The sequence below is a fragment of the Rhipicephalus sanguineus genome, chromosome 1 (genome assembly GCF_013339695.2).
Source record: "Rhipicephalus sanguineus isolate Rsan-2018 chromosome 1, BIME_Rsan_1.4, whole genome shotgun sequence".
Lineage (NCBI taxonomy): Eukaryota > Metazoa > Arthropoda > Arachnida > Ixodida > Ixodidae > Rhipicephalus > Rhipicephalus sanguineus.
In genome coordinates this window covers 222,980,691-223,001,760 of record NC_051176.1, presented here as the reverse complement: position 1 = coordinate 223,001,760, position 21,070 = coordinate 222,980,691, and the positions used below count along the sequence as shown (strand labels likewise).

Below are 21,070 nucleotides of genomic sequence, written 5' to 3'. Positions count from 1 at the left end.
CATTCTCATCGTACAGATGGAAAACTTGCACAGGATTAGACAAGCTTTGCACAAAGTTGGGTGAAGGTTATAGTTTGTATTGTACGCAATAGGAAATGTCCCTGCCCGTAAAATTAAGGAAACACGTGCCACTAAGGTCAAAGGAAATGATACATGACCTCGGGCTACTGTATATAAGAAATCGAACAAGAGCTGCTGAACAAAGACAACTCGTATGTGACCTTGCGGACTGTTATCTGTTACATAACCTGAAGGAGAGCCGGCCCCGTTTTTCAACAACTTTCGTTCATATATGAGGGCGTGTTTGATAAGAAACAAAGTGCTTTTTTTTAGATTAATTTTACAGTGAAATTACGTTTGACTTTTCTACCACAGGGTTCAGTAAAAACAGAACATGGACATCTCATGATATATCCAAGATGACGAACTACGAAGGCGCGTTATGCCTGTTGGCCACTGAGCGATCTTTGCATTGCACGCATGCGTTTTTCATGGAGCTGCGATATACGAACATGCGAACTTGACATTTGCGTTTTACGTAGACCGATCGCGCGCATATTTTTCGTAGTTGAGAGAATATATAGTAGAGGAATACACACACACACACACACACACACACACACACACACACACACACACACACACACACACACACACACACACACACACACACACACACACACACACACACACACACAAATGACTATATTGTGTGTAGGATGACTATTTTGTGTGTAGGATTAATCAGCTGTTTTCGTGAAAACAAAGTCTAAGCACCAAGAAACTGTTCTCACGAAACTTTTCCATCTTTGGCCACATTGTTCTATAAAAACAAAATATTGTTACGAGGAAGTTCGCCGTGAAGTGTATAACTATCCGCGCTGTCATTGGCTAAATCACAAGTGAAAATATACAGAAAAAATCGCACGAAGGAAGGGATCGGCGGAACGTCTGCCGCACGTAGTCGCGAGAAAAGTTACGCCGTGCATCTGCAATAAGCTTTACGCGAGTCGATCTTACCATATCACGTGGTGGAGGCGTTGCTTTGCTGCTCTGTTTTCTAATGGCTTTCAGTTAAAGATATTAAGCGTGGCATATATGCACGAAGTTTCACGACGAACTTCGCGCGTCCGCGAACGAAACGGAGGTCCGACGCAGAATGTTCACTGGCTTGCGTAAGTGCATCGCCGAGGCGGACGCCGCCACGCGTTCGCCGCATCGATTTCAGAGTGATCAGAAGAAGTGGTGTTCTTATCCACGCAATGGATAATTAGCGGTTTTTGGTGTCATTGTTTGATTATATGCAAGTAACTTTCCAACGGCTAATCTGTTTAACGTTGTCCCTATACCCTTCACTGCGTTAATTCGCTGCGAACAGGCAGCATGGTCTATCGAAGGACCATAACACTATAGCTGGTTAGCGCAAAATAAAGAAAAACAAGAAAAAGTAGTAGTAGGAGGGGAGGTGAAGGGGATAGCGCAACCCTGGCTGGTCCTCCTCCTGTACGTCTTCTTCTTCTTCTTCTTCTTCTTTTTTTTTTTTTTGGCTCTAGGTAACTACAGTTTTATGGTTGTTCTACAAGTACAAGCAACACGTGTTCAGCATGGCCAAATATGACAAAATTGAAGGCGTGTTTAAGAGTTGGCTTATCGCACACGGAACTCAATCGCCTTAAAGGGCTCCTGAACCACCAACAGACGCTCGCGTACGTGCTCCTCTCCGAGTCTTTCCTCTATTCGCAACGGCCGTCGTGACGTCACCTGTGCGATTAGGTGACGTCGTGAGGGACAGACGCTGCCAGTTGGAGAATAAGAACCCACTTTCTGCTAGCAGGTGGGCGCGCTCTCTGCGTTTTCACCTCTGACGTTGAGTAAGGGCATTCGGAGAGGTGGACAGACGAGCCGACGAACGCGTTCGCCGTAGACTCGTGCACAACTGCAACGCCACAACTAAATTGCGACCTCAGGGTGGTTTAGGGGCCCTTTAAAGTGTCTCTAAACAACCTCTACAAATACAAAAAACGAGCACGTCATTTTTTTTCCTGGCGTTTCCCGTCTTTTCGGGACAATTAGTACACGCCAGAAGTCTCTTCACGTGACGTCATGAGGAAATAAGCTCTCTCGATTAGTCCGTGTGCGAGGGATATCAGTTGTGAATTGTCTCCCACCCTGCTTTACCATGCAGTCGCACGCCTTTTCTGCCTTGTCTACGATGACTATACAGTGCACGACCAACTGATTTGACTTCGTTTTGTGCGTTTTCGACTGCTCAAGCGGAGATAACAGCGCGTAGCGAAAAGTGCAAAATTCTGGCAGGCTCAACGCTTGGTGCTGACGTTGTTCACGTGCTTTATAAAGAAACAAGTGGCGAGGAGGAGACAGCGCCTGTAGGAAGGGTAGTGAAGGCGAGAAAGAAACCACTCTCTAGCCACTGAGCTCGGAGTGGTTTAGGGGCCCTTTAACGCCAGTGCTCGAGATATGTTGTGGTTGATGCTGTCGATGATCACTTGAGCGATTTGTTTGCGAAGACGGCTTCGAGAAATTCGTCGTACATGATGCTTATGAATGTGCTTTTCATGTACACAATGCGTAATCGAGCTTTCTACTGCCTACATTATTCTACATAAACGGAATTTTTTTTACTCCAAACACGCCGTGTCACGCCTTTTTCTATTATTATTATTATTATTATTATTATTATTATTATTATTATTATTATTATTATTATTATTATTATTATTTTGGTTGTTGCTGCTGTTGTTGTTGTTGTTGTTGTTAGGACTAGCGAAAAGACATCCCAACACAACGCCGAGTGAGACCAGGTCTTAAAGCTAAATAATATCTCTTTTAATAACCGACGCAACGTGCTGGTGGCACCTGCTTGGTCATACGCTCTTTCGGCAAGCAAAAAAATAAACAAACAAAAAAAAACGACCCATGCAATAACGGCAAGCAAAGGTCGCGCGATAACCGATCGCCCGAGTCCTTCGTAGTTAATTTATGTACGCGGCGCAACCCTACATTGCCCAGTGACTAGCCTCGCACCGTTTGTCATACCAAGTGAGCTTTCTCATCTAGGTTAAGCGCGTCGTTACGCCAACAGGGCGCGCACACGTTCTCGTCGATCACGGGCGAACAATGGCCGCGTTTCAAGATCTTTCAGCGCCGCCCACACGAAACGAGCACCAGCGGCGAGTGGGCCTCAGCTGCGAACTCCACCAATTATCCGTCGAGCTGGGTCAGCACCGCTCTACAAAAGGGGGCTTCCTAAAACGAGTCCGGAAAAAGAGGGAGAGAGAGAGAGAGGTGGCGCGGTGAATGCAGCAGTAGAGATCAAGGAGCCCTTTTGAACGATATACAGAAACAACACCAACAACTAAGCATGAGCCGCATTCCTTGTTGCCACACGCGGCCAGGCCGCGCAAATGCCAGAACAACGGGGCGCATTTCACGTTCATCGTTCGCCGGGTTTCAAGGATTCCCGACAAGGTCGGCGCCTTTATAACGACAGCCTCTTCCAATATGGTTCGCAGCATGTGCAGCGCGAACGTATCTCGCCGACTGCCCAAAGATCACAAATGAACGCTGTCCGCGCAGTAATACATACGGCTCGCTCGCCAGCCCACGTTTCCCGCATTTTTACCTCGGCGGAATTCGGACCCGCGATGCAATCGCTCCCGGTCCGCCCAATAATCGCGACGTTTTTAAGATTAATCAGAATCCCATTTCAACAAGCACGGAAAACTTTGGACAAGTTGCTATGTGGCTGCCGCGACAATGCCACGAAGTGTGTATTTAACGACAAACCGGTCTCCAAAGCATTTCCGGTCCAACCCGCAATTGCTTGTTGCCTCGAATGACCGAAAACAGCGGAGATCTCGGCGCGTTTCACTTTCCAATGAGAGGAAGACCTCCTGACAGCGACGTGTACGCGTTCTCGGGCGTCGGTCATTTTATGCGACGCACGCCCCGACGACATGGCGTGCGCGCGCGCACGTTTGCGTTGCTCTCTTATCGCAGTTGCTGAACAGCAACCAGCCCGATACAGCAATTTATCGCAGGTAGTGGTGTTACACTGACATACGACTGGCATATAACATGCATTGGCATGCAAGCAAGCGCTCTGCTCGAGGTGCTCGCGGTTTTAGCAAGCGAGACATACTAAAAAATCGAGCTGCGCTAAGAAGAGCAATACATGCTCGGCCTGGACAAGAACCACGCTTTCTCTCTCTCTCCCTCACACACACACACACACACACACACACACACACACACGCACACACACACACGCACACACACACACGCACACACGCACGCACACAATGTACTACAATGTGTGAATGTTGGAATACATTTGAATACGTTCATACCTCTCATGAATAAAAATTTCATCGGCTGTAAGCGCACAGTCATCATCATCATCATCGGCCTGTCTACGCCCACTGCAGGGCAAAGGCCTCTCCCATGTTCCGCCAATCAACCCGGTCCTGTGCTTTCTGCTGCCACGTTATAGCTACAAACTTCTTAATCTTATCGACCCACCTAATTTTCTGTCTCCCCCTCACGCGTTTGCCATCTCTTGGAATCCAGTCAGTTACCCCTAATGACCACCGATTATCCTGCCGACGTGCTACGTGCCCGGCCCATATCCATTTCTTCTTGATTTCAACTATGATATCCTTAACCCCCGTTTGTTCCCTGACCCATTCTGCTCTCTTCCTGTCTCTTAAGGTTACGCCTATCATTTTCCTTTCCATCGCTCGCTGCGTCGTCCTCAATTTAAGTTGAACCCTCTTTGTAAGTCTCCAGGTTTCTGCTCCGTAGGTAAGTACCGGTAAGATGCAGCTGTTGTATACCTTCCTCTTGAGGGATAGTGGTAGACTACCATTCATGATTTGATAATGCTTGCCGAATGAGCCCCATCCCATCCTTATTCTTCTAGTTATTTCACTCTCATGGTTCGGCTCCGCGGTTACTACCTGTCCTAAGTAGACGTACTCCATTACAATTTCCAGTGTCTCGCCACCTATCCCAAAGCGCTGTTCTCTGCCAAGATTGTTCCACATTATTTTAGTTTTATGCATATTAATTTTCAGACCTACTCTTCTACGTTCCGTATCCAGTTCAGTAATCATGAGCTGTAATTCCTCTCCCGCGTTACTCATCAATGCAATGTCATCAGCGCACAGTATAAGCACGTTTAAGCAGTATAAGCATGTATAAGCGCATAGCATAAGCAGTACAAGCGCACGGTATAAGCTTGTTAATTCGACGGCGCCAAAAAAAATATACCTTTGCCATCAATCTTCTATCGCAAGGAGGGATACTGAAGCTAAAATTGGTGTTCACAGCTGTTTACGGCTGCGGAAAAGCGACAATCAGAATAATCCTCGTTCAGAATAATAATAATAATAATAATAATAATAATAATAATAATAATAATAATAATAATAATAATAATAATAATAATAATAATAATAATAATAAAAATAAATAATAATAATAATAATATGTGGGGTTTAACGTCCCAAACCCACGATATGATTATGAGAGACACCTCGTTCAGAATAAGGTGTAAACATTAATAGTAGCTTAAGCAATGAGAAAAAGCTCGCTTGCGATATCACAGCCACACCCCACCCCGCCACCTCCAAGGAAAAAAAGCATTTAAAAAGTACGGCAGACAGCCAATTTTCCGCTGTTAGCAGTGATTAAAGGAAGCCTTTAGCATTTCTGTTTGCTCTTCATTAATTATGTTGTAGTTATTTTATTTGTCCTAAACTGAAACATTTTTTCACCCTGTGGTCCATGTATTTTCTTACCAGTATTTTCAACTGTATTATCGTGTGTGTTTTACTGGAACCTGTTGTTTCTTGTTTCACATACTGAAAAGATTGTTCAACACTGTTTTTAGTTTTATTTCACAGATTTGTTTGGAACCGTTCTCACAGATTGTTCAACATTTTCTTTTGTGTACAATCCACTCCTGCCTATGGCTTGTAAAACAAGTTGGCAGTATTAAATAAATAAATAAATAAAATTTCATGATTAGGCTTTACGTGGTCCTATTTCAAAGATATATTTAAACAACAGGTTTTCAAATGAATCTGAAATATCAATTGCAATTCACGCGGTGCAATACCTTTTGCGTGGCTCTTTTCCGCGGATAAAGCGCGAGACAAGCGATTTCGGCATGTCAGTGGTTCGTACACCGAGAGGCACGCCGACTTGCTCAGTCTTGCTGCAAGCCGTCTAGGGATTTACAACTCAGAAAGAATGCAGACAATACACCGCTAAACTAAAAATCACGTTAATATCTAATGAGGCTCATACGCTGTCTTGTTTATCCTCGTGCCGATAGAACACATCTTTTCACCAAAAAAATAAACTTCGTGCATTATTTTGTCTCGCAGAACATCCAAAACTCTTACGAGGTGTCATTAAACCTGCTGCGTTTCTTCATGCTTACAGAGTCATTATATAGTTCTAAGCTCCAACCGTCTCCTTGCGTCTATCGAGCACAAGGAGACAACATTCAGTATATCTGTGTGCTCGCGCATGCGCAAGGCTTGGCTGAACTTGTCTGACCAGTTAAGTGCCGATCTACTCGCGGCGGCACAACGCATGCTAATGTCGGACGACGAAAAGCGTAAGATCGCAATCAACCGAGCTGCGGACACGAAGGTGACGCCTGCATGCTTTTTCGATCGAACGCATGTTGCTATGCTCCGCGACGGTACGATCTGTACTGTTGTCTTTAGTCAGTGGACTAGAGGCAACAACACGCGGTTGTGTACTGCCTCTGGGGGTGCCCTACTTCTGAGGAAGCAGCGCCTGCACTCCTAAACCCGAAGCACAACTACGACTACGCGTCGGCAGTGGAGAACCGAAGTGGCCGCGCTAATCCTTCCAAGCGAAAACGGCTCAAGTCACGCCGGGCGAAGCCGCAGCCAATTTCGAGATTGCTCCGGTTTCACAAGAAGTGATGTTATAGCTTCTCCTGTCTTCTTCACGAGTGGAAGATGAGAGGGAGAGAGAAAAGAGCGCGGGGGACGGCTGAAGAGCGTCTCTTGGCGCTCAGCGGCGTCCGTGATGGACGTTGGAGGTTCTGACGTCGGCTAGGATTGCTCGGAGCCATAATATGATTGCGCCACCCTATTTCTGATATATCTATTTTCATTTAGATAACGGTTGTGTTTACTAAAACACCGATAGATACATATATAACGAGATTCAAAGGCAGTGTTGCTAAGCAAGGCTAAGTCCGATTGCTTACGTTAACGCCAAGACTTTCCTTGCGTTAAGCAACGTCTTTGCGTTAACACAAAGACGTTAACGCAATGGCGGCGTTGTAACTCATTAAGGTACGAGGAAGGGTACCTGGTGCCGTTCCCGAAATCCGACAGGCATCTACAACCCCCCCCCCCCCCACCCAACTTCCCCCCTTTTTTTCGCGCGCACGTGTGTGTGTGTGTGTGTGTGTGTGTGTGTGTGTGTGTGTGTGTGTGTGTGTGTGTGTGCGCGTGCGTGTGTGTGTGTGTGTGTGTTGTGTGTGCGCGTGCGTGAGAGAGAGAAAGAGAGATAGAAAGAGAGAGAAAGAAAGAGAGTTCTTCTCTGCCTATAGGCAGAGAAGAACTAACATTTATTACCATGCTAACATTTGCACTCGCATATAGGGCAGCGTGGAAAGCGAGCGCTGACTGCATCGAACACAATAAAAATTGTAGCGAAGAATAACGCTACAATGGAGCATCCTCTCATGCGCTATCTAGTTGGTCTATCGCTACTGTGCATTGCACGTGGAGGCCGCTGGTGCTCGGAGTCCGTGAATTGAGTCGTTGGTTGAGCTACCGGTCGACCCTTACGCCAGCGTCCAATAAACGCCTCTACAAAATGTTTAATTAGTAAACTATCGGTTCTTGCGAAGATCAAGTATTGCAGCGTTATATATAATTATTATAGAGCCCACCTAATAGCTCTTTCTAGCAACCAACTGAGACGTACAATAATTAGGGGCTACTTCCTCCCTCTTTTCGGGCGTGACAAAGGTCGCTCGTGAGCCTTGCGGTGTTGGGCTAATACGCGTGAAGAACTACGAAGAGCGGCACAGGAAGCGACAGTTTCGCGAAACGGGTCCGACCGCGTAAACAGCGACCCAATCGCCATGTAACGAAAGCGTAATAAGATACTCAAGCACGAAAAACTGCGCAAGCGCACGCGCGAGCATACAGATACGAGGAGGACGAGCGAACGTATATACGTGGACCATATACCTATACACATACCTTTGCGCTGCTCGCAGCGGCGTCACTCTTATCCGTCGATGCACTGGTGTGGTCAGCGTCCATGTTACGTGGAGATTTGAAGAAGCCTCGGGAAGACTATCCAGACCTGCGAAATAGGAGAGTGCACTTATGAATGGACTCAAGTGGGTCGGGCCTCACAATTACGAATAACTAACAGCAAGATGATAAAGGTATTACTGATTTTAATGACGGAATATGGAAGTAAACGTGGGAGAGCAAATAAAACAGCTCAGCTGAGAGCAAGACCTACAATCTACGATCTACAAGTATGTTCCTGAGCTGATCCGGCTAAAAATACCAGGCATATAGTTATTATTGCATACACCCTGTACACCCAAGAAAGCTTTTGCCCTAGTTGCTATATTACTTCTGGAATACTTATGTTATATATTAAAAAAAACGGGCGCAGGGACAGCCGTCGTAGCAGCTGAGTTGGTATGGCGTCTTGCAGATCTAGTGGCCTTAACTGGTTCCCAACGTGGGGAAGTTGTCTTTCCTTCCACACTTATTTCAGTTTTCCTTCATTAGGAAAATTTAGCTTGTACACTGCGCAACTCTTTGGTTAACGCTAAATTAGCACCCAACACCTTCACACACCCTAGACTTGTTAAATGCGGAGACGACTTTAAAAAACTGTTCCGGGTTTTCACGTGCCAAAACCACGACACGATTATGACGCACGCCGTAGTGGGACACTGCGGATTAATTTTGACAGACCGGTGTTTCTTTCAGTGCACCTAAATCTACGTACACGGGCGTTTATTTGCATGTCGCTCTCATTGAAATGAAAGCCGCCGAGGCCGGGCATCGAACCTTCATCCCTGATCTTAGAGCAACGCCAAAACAAGGCCACCACGGTGGGTGCAGGAGAGGAACCACTGAATTCACTCCTTTATTAAGTTACCCAGTGGCTACGAGTGTAACTTGAATATCTTCGCTGACATGTATGTCTACCTACCGGCACCGTATACGTATACTACGCACACTTATTGCGCGGCGCACGACGAGCGTTGTTTCAGCACTGCCACCATCTTTTTCTGGCTCGACACTCACCGGCATTCCCTCGGGCGCTCTTACCGCAGCTTGTCGTTCGTTAGCTCAGTACATTACCGTAAGTAAAGTTCCGAAGGGCCCGCCGCAGGCACATTTTTTTTACAATTTTCGACAAAACCAAAGGCAACTTGCGCATCGTTTGAAGCGGCCTGAAGTAGACTTGATGGGCCCGTACTTTCTCTCTGTCTCTGTCACACACGCACACAGAAACCTCTAACGCTGGAGTTCTTCGAATACGTCGTACGAGTAATATGGAGCCAATTTTAAAGCCTGCCATATCATTCTGAGGCCCACTGACCAATCGCAAAGCGAACTTATGCGAACGGAACGCCTTGTGGATTTGACCCCTGTTTTACATGAACGCCACTCCCTCGCAGAGCTATGGCGTAAATACGTTCTCCGCCAAAATGAATGGCAGAATGTGAAGAAAACAAAATAAACATGCGGAAGAACAAATCAAAGCAGACTTAATAGAAGGAGAAGGACCAATATTATACAGCTGGCACGCGCGACACATTCTTAGTAAAAATGGCAACAGTGAAGGTGAACACATTTTTGATTCGCGCAAACCTGGCATCATTGTATTGAAAGATTGCAGCATTGATGTGAAATAAGCGCATTCTGACAGCACAGAAAGGCAGGTCATAAAAAAGAGGAAAGCGGTTACGATGAAATAGCACAAGAAATACAAGTATACAGCGAACTGTGGTAATATAATATATACTCTTGATTAAGCAACAGTTATAACTTATGTTTCACGAAAAGCCTTATTGTCATCGACGATCGCCTACAACGCTTGGGAAGGAGACCCATTCCGAACGTCTTTGGTGGTGAGAGTTATTCCATTTCTTTAATGTCGCCATGCTGTGAAGCCAAAATGTCGAAAGGCCGCAAGTAGGTTATCGTCAGTTAGTAAAATATCTTTCCAATTCTCCTCTCTCATCCACATCCCTCTTCGCATTCAGTACTTTGCGTCAGCGTGTAACCGCTGGCATAAACACTGCTGCGTACCCGTCAAACTGAGTGCGCCAGTGCGCGACGAGGAGACGCCAGGCTCGTACATGACCACATTGGCAATGGGACACGCGGGGATATCCTAATGCTTAAACAACGAGTACCTATATAGTCAGTCGTTCCTTACGTAACCCACTTCCTTACTCGCTGTTGCGCAAGAAGATAACCAAGAAGAACCCAACCTACTAATGGGCCTTTGTGACGGAGACTGCTCAGCAACGCACAAAGCTCCCTGGAGGAGGCAAAACCGCCGATGGTCATGGTGCGATTCATGGTTTCCTATACACACCTCGTCTGCTTCATCCTTTTTTAAAATATGTGTGAGTGATCAGTCAAATGTTTGCATCAAGCCGCATGTATATACACGAAGAAGACAAAAAAGGGGCGAGGGATTGCGCATACCCTCGTCATCATATCAAATGTCGACTTCTTTTACGTTCACAGCAAAGAAAGAAAGAAAGGCATACCAGGAGAGGGACCAAATGATACTCTTTATAAACTCTTTATAGGTCGCAGCGAGCAAAAGTGCATTGAAATGGACAGCATTAAAATTGCCAGCAAGTGGAAGGTATGGTCTGAACTTGCGCGATGACCTCAATTAATAATTCGATAAAGAAAGTTCACCCAAGGGAATGCTTTGTGAAACTCGTTTACTTGTTCCATTCCATAATGCGTGAAAATGACGTATCATACACATTACAAGAGAACGACACAGACGAATACTTAAAGTTCCATGAAACCAGACATACTATATAGTACCCGCACATGCGCGGCACTTTCAGTCGGGACAGACAATGCTTGGTATCGTCAAATACTCTATGGGCTAAGCAATATAGGCCTAACATGTTCGTTCGTGCACTCGTTCCGTTCGTTCCGCTCCGTTTCGTTCCTACGCCGGTTTCAGGATCAGCCCAGTTTTAATTACACATCTTCCCCCGGGCAGGCCCTGTTCACTGTTACACTGTATCCAGCGTCGGTCTAAATTACTCGACGAGATACACAACAGCAAAACGACAGCCACACCCGAACCCCTAGTCTACAATTATACTGTCTCCGGAATTGCTTCAGTCATTATTACACCGTTTCCGGGATCGGCCCTGTTTGCTCACAGAGAAAGCCAGCCAAGCCAAACTCTGGTGAAGTACCCGAAGAAATTTTCGCTTTAATGAATTTGCAAGGAGTACAAGCGAACTCCCAGAAAGCCCACCCCGAACATGATCTGCTGATATAAACGCCAGCTACACACTTGTACAAGCTGCGGAAACTCCTAGTGGCGTATAGTCGGCGAGTTTATAATTTTTCGGGTGGCCACTGGGTTGTTACCGGTACTGTACCACGTGGGAGACTCGAATCATACAGAGAACTCCGAGGCTTTTAAGTTCTATTCCAAGACTCATTGGAGTATGGAGGATATATATAGACTCCACGGTCATTTGAATCGGCGAGCTCTCGCCTTATACAAAAATAGCCGTGAGGCGCACGGCAGACGTATTGCGCCATGATGCAATACTTGAACGTTTCGAATATGAATTAATGTAGGCTTGAACAGGGACATAGAATTACGCCGAAAAATATTACTTTACACTTGAAATAAAAAACATTCCCGTATCCCAGCTTCAAATACAGAAGGTCTACAAGCTGTTTTTAACATAAGTTTTGCCTCAATATGATCCAGCATATAATTCGTCTTTATTGTCGATCTTTCCGTTCATAAAGAAATGCAGGTTAAGACGGGAAAAAAAAAGGAAATCCCAAACGCGAACTATTCCGTTGCGAAATCCTTTCCGACCAGGCGCCTTTAAGCTAATTTAATTTCCAAGTTTCAGTTTCATGAGTCCTTATCTTGACTTTCGGTGCGGCACATTACAGACTAACGCTGCAGGCTAGATCCTAACGCTAGAAACGCGGAGCGTAGGACAGATAATCGCGGTTCGCAAAGAAGTGGGTCAGACCACGGCCAAGCCAGGCTGACTATATTTCGAAATCGAATGATAACTCGAAGGCCCACGGCAACAAGAACAAAAAAAAAAAAAAATCCTGCTACTAAGACCCTCATGCGCACATAGAAAGCGTTACCTTCTTTAACGTCCGCTGTTGTCTATCTTGAGCCGGGGATATACAGACTCCACTTCATGAATTTAGGAATGAAGTCGGCGGCACGAAATAGAAAGTATAATTGAGGCTATAAAAATGACGTGCTCATTTTGCGGTCATCAGAATTCAGACACTCGCACTCTAAACGAGGAATAATGGGGGTCAGGTGCTGAGAGTCACAACGAGGTATTTCGAAGTTGTCAAGAACGCTCAGGTGAATGAGTCGCGGGCACACGTTGCTTCGATACACAATTCCGTTTACTCAATGGACAGTCGTGTGTCTGTCTTTTTCTTTCTTTGCCGGCAGTTGATAGTCTGGCGAGAACGTCAGTGTGAGTCGGTCCACGCATAATCTAATAGGTTCGGATGCCATTAAGAATGCGAGTGCTTCAAACATATATGTGGAAGCTCGAAAGCAGCTCCTATCCTTCAACCATGCATCCTGTAATTGCAGACCTTCGTAAAAATAATGCACTGACATTAACGACTGTAGCCTCGAGTACAAAGGGGCGCGTTTGAAATTCCCTGTGCTGCTGCGCTTCGGGGAAAAAAAAGACAAAAACATACTTCAGTTCGAAGATAAGAAAAGAAGCTTGTACTCCTATTCACGTTACGACGCCGAACGACAGATTCTGAAGGCAGCACTTCATCTGCAACGCGGCTCGAGCTTGGAGCTGCGGCACCTTCTCGGCCCGTGGCAAGACAGCAGTGGTGCGATGCGCAGCACAAAAGCGCTGTTGGCGTTCTTGAGGAACACTCGGCTTAACCAAAGCTTGTGAAGGACTCTTTTTATGTATATATGTGTGTTTGTGACTGCATGTACTATTTGTGTGTATATGGTATGTATGTGATCATTGTATATGCCATAATCACCTGACACCTGGAGTAGCAAGACAGGCGACAAACCAGGCTAACCTCTCCGGGCATCTCATTAAAGAATCTTATCTCTCTCTCTCTCTCCTGTATTTTCGCGTGTGTTACTTTTTTACTTCCCCCCCCCCCCCCCCTCCCTTTCTCTTTATTCTTTTCTTTCTGTCTACCATTCGCCCTTCACCAGTGCAGGGCAGCAAATTGGTCGAACGTTTGGAATGGTTCAACCAGACAGGGTACTACACAATGACCATTTCGAACGAAAAGCAAATCACAACGCACGCGCAAGAAGGCCAGTATTCTGGAGTTAAAATCATTCAAAAAGAAAAAGAAAATGAAACCGCAAGCTCTACAGGATATATTCTTTTTTAAATGCAAACGAAGCTCCTATATTTATTAATAGAAAACTTGTTTTCTGATGCAGCCACACATTGTCTGTGATGCGCGAGGAAGGAAATGGACAAGGAAAGAAAGGGTCAGGAACGCGTCGCCAGATTGCGTAATACCGCGCGCAGCGCCAGTATCGCGCCGACGCTTCCGACAGCGCGGCGTAACGCTTTTTCGTTCCTGTGTCACAGATGCTGCCGGGAGATCGAGAGAGAGCGGACGACAACCATCGCGGAGAACACACCAGGGCGACAAGGGGGCCAAGAGGCGCAGCGAGCGACCAAGGCCATGTGCGAGGACCCCAATTCAGGTCACGGATTTCTGCGACCGGACCTGGTGCGCGCACGACGGCACTTGTCGCCCAGCGCTGGAAATTTGCGACTGCTCGTTTCCTTTCGATAAGGGTGTCGCGGTTACATCGAGAACAAACACACAGCCGGCCAGGTGAATCGCGATCAAACCATCGAGCGAAACGCACGCGAGAAGCTCACGGACGCGACCGGCATGCAAATCAGGTGCCCGCCCCGCTGGCACTGCGCAGGCAGGCGACGACCCCCAAGGGCGCCGCCGCCACGCGAGCGACCGGGATCACCCGTCGGGTCCAGCGGCGGAGTGAGTATATTCCGGGCGTTACGTCAGCGCCGTCAAGCGCCTACGGTGACGCCTATATGCGGCAACGTACGTCGGACAGACAACCGTGCGCCGCCGCCAGTGTTGTATGAATAGACGCGTCTAGTTCATTCTGGAAGCACGCGTGCGTTCTTTGTGCAGGATGGCGCGAGTACAAAGAAAAGACGTTTGCCAACGGCGCCGCGCTCGGAACACCACAGCCTCTTCAAGCGCTCCGCGCCACTGCAAGAGAGCAGACAATCAGCCCCTTTCCTTTTTCTCTTAAGAGCAAATTTCTGCGTAACCAAGAGATTGTACGACTCGTGAACCACAGCGAAATGTCCGCTCGTCTATGCTCTTACCAAGTCCGCCTGCAATGGTTGCAGAGAAATTCAGATGACAATACTGGCGTGACAAGTAACTTCAAGAACGCGAAGCGACTTCATAAAAATACATACGTGCTTTAGTTGAACAGCACCGACGTAATAACAGAAATTTTCTTTACAAATACCCGAAGCAGAGGTGTGCTAACTCTTATATTAAGTATCCATTAGTGGAGAGCTTCGCATTCATTTTTGACCTCGTGGGGTTATTCAACGAGCACACAAACAACAGTACACGTGAGCATTCTCGTGTTTCCGGCCACCATAATAGTGCGGCACCTGCGGCCGGAAATCAAACCCACGGCCTCGATTTCAACGCCACAGCCACTGAGCCTCGCGGCGGATAGACTTTTCAGAAGGCATACCATCCCCAGACGCGCCGCCACCAAGGCTAATTGCAAACGCGTGAATCACGACTTTACGATTCAACAAATATACACCCTTTGTGGACTCACTACTATATACTGGGCTCACTCCACATAGGTAAAGCTCGAAGTACCGGGCGCGCGGCGACAATGCAAGGAAAGGCACGAAATATCACGATTACTGTTGTGGAACAGAATAACGCCCCAAGTACAGCCATTGTTTATAAAAGTCCACGAATTTAACTAGTGAACACGTGGTCAGGCGCAGAACGTCATACCCCCCCATGAGCCACCTTGGCAGATGCATTAAATCATTGGAATTCCAAGACGCAATGTTGTCGGTGTCGCGCTACGCGTCATGCGTTGAATATAGTTATCGGAGTTACTGCGCATAGTTGAAATCCGTAAGCAAATGAAAGCAACGACAACACTGCTTGCTAGTTCTATGCAAAAGGCCTTTTTTTCGACTATGGGGCGCTCTAACATATATTTCTAGTTAAAAAAAGCACTATCAATCGGGTTAAGGGGTGGAACATCCAGCCTTAGTTGGCGAAACTAAAAGAATGTTACACCAAACGACATTAACTGTACGAACTGACTTGCTCTGGAAGCGTACTAGACATGAAAGGTGCTATATACGTACCGAAGTCGAAAACCCTGAGTGCGCAATCTGCTGATAACGCTGATGATACTGCGATATGAGGTCCTCTGACTGGAAGTACCGAACATGCATTTCGTTTTATTTAGGCGCCAAATATCCAATTAATTATATTATTTTGTAGGGTAGGCTGACGTGACCTCGAGATGCGTCGAGCGCTCACTGCGTGACGTTAGAGTTTTGCGGCGCTTGAACCAAGACAAAGAACACAGTGCCACCTGTTCGCTGACGCTGGGTCAAGCATGTCCTCTTCAAAAAACAATAGCTTCATCGCATTCATTCATACCGTCCTAAATGACAGCAAAACATCATCAGTCAAGTTAAGGGTTAATGTTCGGCATATGCATTCATAAACGCGCGCACGATAACCGGTACTACAACACATACAATATGCGCAGACAGGCGCGTCAGCGCAAAGTGTAATGTACGACCATGCTGCGAGCACTAAGCAAGGAATGCTTGTTTTAAAGGGGCCCTGCGACATTTTTGCGACTGCATTATTTAGCGCTGGAATGCGTGTAGTTATAAATGCAGAGACGAACGCAAAAAAGAATCATGAAAATTGGTGCACGAAAATTGATGTTATTAGACTTCAAAGTTCAAAACTCGAGCAGACGACGACAAGAAACGTTCCCTATCGCATTTCACTCTCGCGCTGACGTAAAAGGCCGTTTCCAATCACCGCGCGCGTCTTACTGAGACGTACCGGAATGCTGGCCTCATGGTTGCCTTCACACAGTGCCTTGCCACCACTTTTTTTCATGGTGTTGCTACCATGGCTACGACGTGCGTCGGGTTTGTCGTTTGCACTAGTGCGCACAGTGAGCCTGGAAGGCATAGCAGACCTCGAGCGAGAGCTCTTGCGATGGAGCAGTGGCCTGGATGTCGTGCCGTATGAGGACACGCCATTGCAAATCGAAAGTGCGTCGCTGAGCCTCGCGCAGCGCGAGGATGGCTTCGAGAGCCCGGACAAAACGCCACCGCCCGATGAGGCGGAAGGCGTCGGTTGGTATAGCGTTCAGATTTTTTTTCTTTTTTCGTTGACAGCATATAGAGGAGGCGTTGACAGCACTGTGACGAACTGAGAGTTGCGAGTTTCGCAGGTGCCGATGTGGCCGATGTTGCCCAATTCCGCAAAAGGCAAAACGCGGAAGAGCATCGTGTGATTACCATTCTGACCATTTGCACAGCGCATTTATAGCGTCGTGTTCATTGTTTTGAAAATACATCCTTTAGAAACAAACTATTTGTTTCTGAGAAATTATAAAAAGGGGTTTTATTCTTTTCAGCGCTCAGTAATATGACTTAGCTACTACTGTATGAATATTACACGTTACTTGTCGCGTCAAGCCAATTAAAACGCACGGCCTTTGTCGTCCCTGCCACATAACGAAACGTCACTTCCCATAACAAAAACAGCCGATGTTTGTCGCTGTAGTCCGAAATAAAGGTAGTTTGCCCGGTTAAATAAAATTATAACAGCTTCATTTTAGGGGCGAAGCTCCTTAAGGCGGCACCCGTTCGTCCCTCGTAGTCGTAGTCGTAGTGCGTAACCAGTCTTACGCTTCGACCTCCAAGGTGGTGCCGGTGGGAGATTTTTCCTGTGCGTTGTTGAACAATAAAAAGTTCGCAGCGTGCGCGTTAACTAAAAGCCGAATTCTTCTGTCTCTCATTCCCCAATAGCAGCCATTGGCATGTTCCAGTAGGAAACGTTAGTAGAAGTAGAAGTGTAAGTGTTAGCTAAAAGCCGACTTCTTGTGTCTCTCATTCCCATTAGCAGCCATTGTTTACCTCCAAGGTAGTGCCTGGTGAGATTTCTCCTGTGCGTGATTAAACAATAAAAATTTTGTTCAAAACGCCGTTGATTGATGAAATAAACCAACGAAAGACGCCAGATGTTTTGTAAAAGCAAAACGAAAGAAAGCCAGATGTTTCTAAAGCAATACGAAAAGACGCCAGATGTTTTCTAAAGCAATGGTTTTCTAAACAATGAAAATTCACAGCGTACATGTAAAATAAAAGTGAGCTGCAAGTCGTCATAACTCATCGAACCTTTAGTATAAACGCGTGCGATCTCACGTCGGTGATGATGTACTGGGCAGAATTCACGGAAGATTCACGGTTTACCGATGAACCTCCGCAGCTTCGCCCACTCATCATCATTCACTCCGTGGATATGCTGCGATTTTTTTGGCGCTGCACTTGCGCAACGATGTCGGTGCATTCCACAGTATACCAGGACAAGCGATAAAAACGACATGCTTAATTTGTGTCTCAGGGCCCCTTAAGGTCAAGGCTTAAAGTCTGAAAGGGTGGGCGGGAGGGGAGGTCAAGCCCCTCCACTAAAATTTAAGGAGGGGCCCGGCCCCTTTGGCTGGTGATCAGCAATACATGTAGTACATATACATATCACCCCCTTCTTACACACACATCGATACACATACACACAAAAGCAGCCCATGTTACACAGACATCCATACATAAACAAGCAGCTCATGAGGACCCCCGCCTGTTTAATTGAAGGGAGGCTTTTAAACACTGGCTGTCACACAATGCAGAATTTAGTCCATACACGTAACAAAATAAGTTTGTTTAGCGGGTTTGCAGCGTAAGGATACACTCCCACCAGAAGTGTGGAATCGATGTCGTCGGAGAGGCAGCATATAAAGGCCTTTAAATTTTGTACGCTTAATGCAATGCGGACGCAAACTTCAATGACTTAAAGGGGTGGTGCCACCATGTTTGTGGCTTGCGCATTCTTTGCTGTAAGCGTTTCCTATAGCTCCAGGAAACATGATGCACGCACCAAGATTCATGTATTCTCGCTAAATAATTTAATATCGCCTTTTGATGTGGACAGCTTTCGGTTTCGGTTTCTGGGCGCCGAGGTTGGGCAGTGACGTAGAAGTGTAGGAGGCTTGGTCACGTGACCACACAAGACTGTGACGCACTCAGCCAGGAAGCGATCGAAACTCGGCGAGTGATGTAGCAACCGATGCTTTGCCGGTACTACAGTGAACTAGAATATATAATAGTTCACTACAGCCTGTACGCACGTTGCGGAGGTGGCAGAGGTCCGCAGGTCACTCACATCACTACAGCAGACCTGGTGTGACGTCACTACAACTTTCGTTGCCTTTCCTATACAGCTACGTCAGAGTTGGTGCGCTAGCGATGGGTTTCGATCGGGAGAATGGGCATTTAGGCACACTTTGGAAGTAAATTAAAATATAGTCTAGACGTTTGCTGTGTCCGACCCTTCGTGTGGAGTGTCCTTGCATACAGAGGAAAGCCACAACAGGCTTGTTATAGCCTCGAAATTTGATGGCACCACCCCTTTAAATTTCTAGCTGAAGAACCGTAACCACCAGGAAAAGCATAAAGGGCTGTTTAGGAATCACTTGTGCAGGGACGCTGGCATGGGTTACAAATGGTGTTCTGTACTGGCATAAAATGTAATCCGCTCGCGCAGGACAGGATTCGATGGAGATCATTGGGAGAGGCGTTCGTCCTGCTAGCATAGCTCGGCAAAAAAGTTGGAGCTCACTCAGACTCACTCAACAAATACATTCTGCTCTATATTTCCTCAACTGGACTCACTCGTACTTAGACTCACTAAAAATTTCCCCAACCGGACTCACTTGGACTCAAACTTACCAAAATATTACTCATCAGGACTCACTCAAACTCAGACTCACGGACCGATCTAAGTCTGAGTGAGTCGACTCATGAGTGAGTTTGCCGACCTATACCTACTAGTGTGCCTAGTCCTACAGTGGAGATAAGACAGGTTGATGATGATGATACACAGCTTGCTCGTGACGTCACGGGCGCAGCTTCTCACCTGCTGGTCCTGGCGGATACGACCGCGACAGCACAAGCCACCCGTAGATGGAAGCCGTCAGGAAGGTTAGCTTTTTTTATGATTACCCATTTAATATTTTGTTAACACTTTCGCGATTGTTGCATCATCAGACGCCCTGCATTGTTGAGTAAGCGGGAGGGGCAGTGAAAAGGCGGGAGTGTTTGTCATATAAAGGGTTAGCAAAATTTCAGTGGCATCGGGGAGAGAGATGTATTATACCCGATAAGTCCATTGAGCGCTACAGTTTTACTCTGCAAACGTGGCTTCCATCAGTTCAGCACTATTCACAATGTGACGTATACTACCAGGCTGCTCGAGCGTTATAATGTTGCCGAAACTAATGCAAAGAACATGCACTACCACTGCTAAACTAGTAAAAACCGACATCACTGCCTTTCGGCGCGTGTATCACAAGTTCCCCTACGCGAATGTAGAAAATACAAGATGTCAGTTATGGTGAAATGTTGCCTTTTCCATTACCTATACAAGCCTTCCGATTTTCGCCAGCGGAGCGAGGGCCCGAAGCAGGCACGTAGGCAAGGGGGGGGGGGGGGCGCCCCCCCCCCCCCCCCCGAAATTCGTCCAGCCTTTTATGTTCCCGGGCAATTTTTTTTTCTTTTTGCCATGAAAAGACTTTCTTTCGAATAATTAGGCCTTGGGCCCCCCCCCGAAAAAAATTCTGGCTACGTGCCTGGCCCGAAGTATGAGGCAAGTGGATGCTTTAGAAGCAGCGGAAAAGAGGCTCGAAACGTTCTGATCTGAACCGCATTACAAGCAGAATAATTTGTTGTTGGCCAGTGATGCCAGCGCATATGGTATATAGCGATGTGTGGAAGTAATTCGCGCAGAATGACACCGCTTACTCTCTGTCTCTCAGTGTGCGTCAGCGAGAAAGAAATGCCTTTCAGTCGCATCTCGCGGGGCGGAAATCTCCCACCGCGACGCAACAGCTTCAGCAATTACGATGAAAAAAAAAAAGGGGGGGGGGGAGAAAAGGACGCTCTGCTCTCCAAAGCCTTCTAGATCCGGGGGTATATCGAAATGACCTCGAGTCGGAATCTTTCTTTTCATTAACATTTTTTTTAATATCTTATACAATGCGGCAGAGACACGACAAGAGAACAAATAAATAATGAAACCGCTATAACAACCGCTATACTGCGATGACCAATGAAGCTAGCGCAGTGATATTTGCTCGGGATGTGGGGCACGTGACCAGTGATGTGTTCAAAAAGAAGCGCTCGGGGCAGGAGGGGTCACGCGAGAAATGCCCCGCAAGTTCAGCGAGTTGGCGCTTTATTACACGCGCGAAAAACTCGAGAACGCGTCGTTTCGCAACAACTGGGCGTGCCGACGCAAAACTTAGAATTCCGAGTATACTATATAGAATGAACGCGCCCGAGAGATATAAATCTTACAGGTGCCTTGTGAGCGCCGCAAAAATTTATTGAACTGGTGCTAATTCT

The 21,070-nt window shown here is 46.7% G+C and overlaps 1 protein-coding gene across 6 annotated transcripts in view; it reads right to left on the bottom strand.

The window, feature by feature from the left end:
• LOC119373048 (TOX high mobility group box family member 4-B) overlaps nt 1-21,070 on the bottom strand; it is a 453,672-nt gene that overhangs the window by 287,652 nt on the left and 144,950 nt on the right. For all 6 annotated transcript variants that reach the window (XR_007417751.1, XR_005179769.2, XM_037643183.2 and 3 more), the window contains one exon: nt 8,286-8,391. Coding sequence is in view for 4 of the 6 variants with exons in the window: in XM_037643183.2 (XP_037499111.1) it covers nt 8,286-8,348 (63 nt within the window). In the remaining 2 variants the exon portion in view is untranslated. The remainder of the gene's footprint in view (nt 1-8,285; nt 8,392-21,070) is intronic.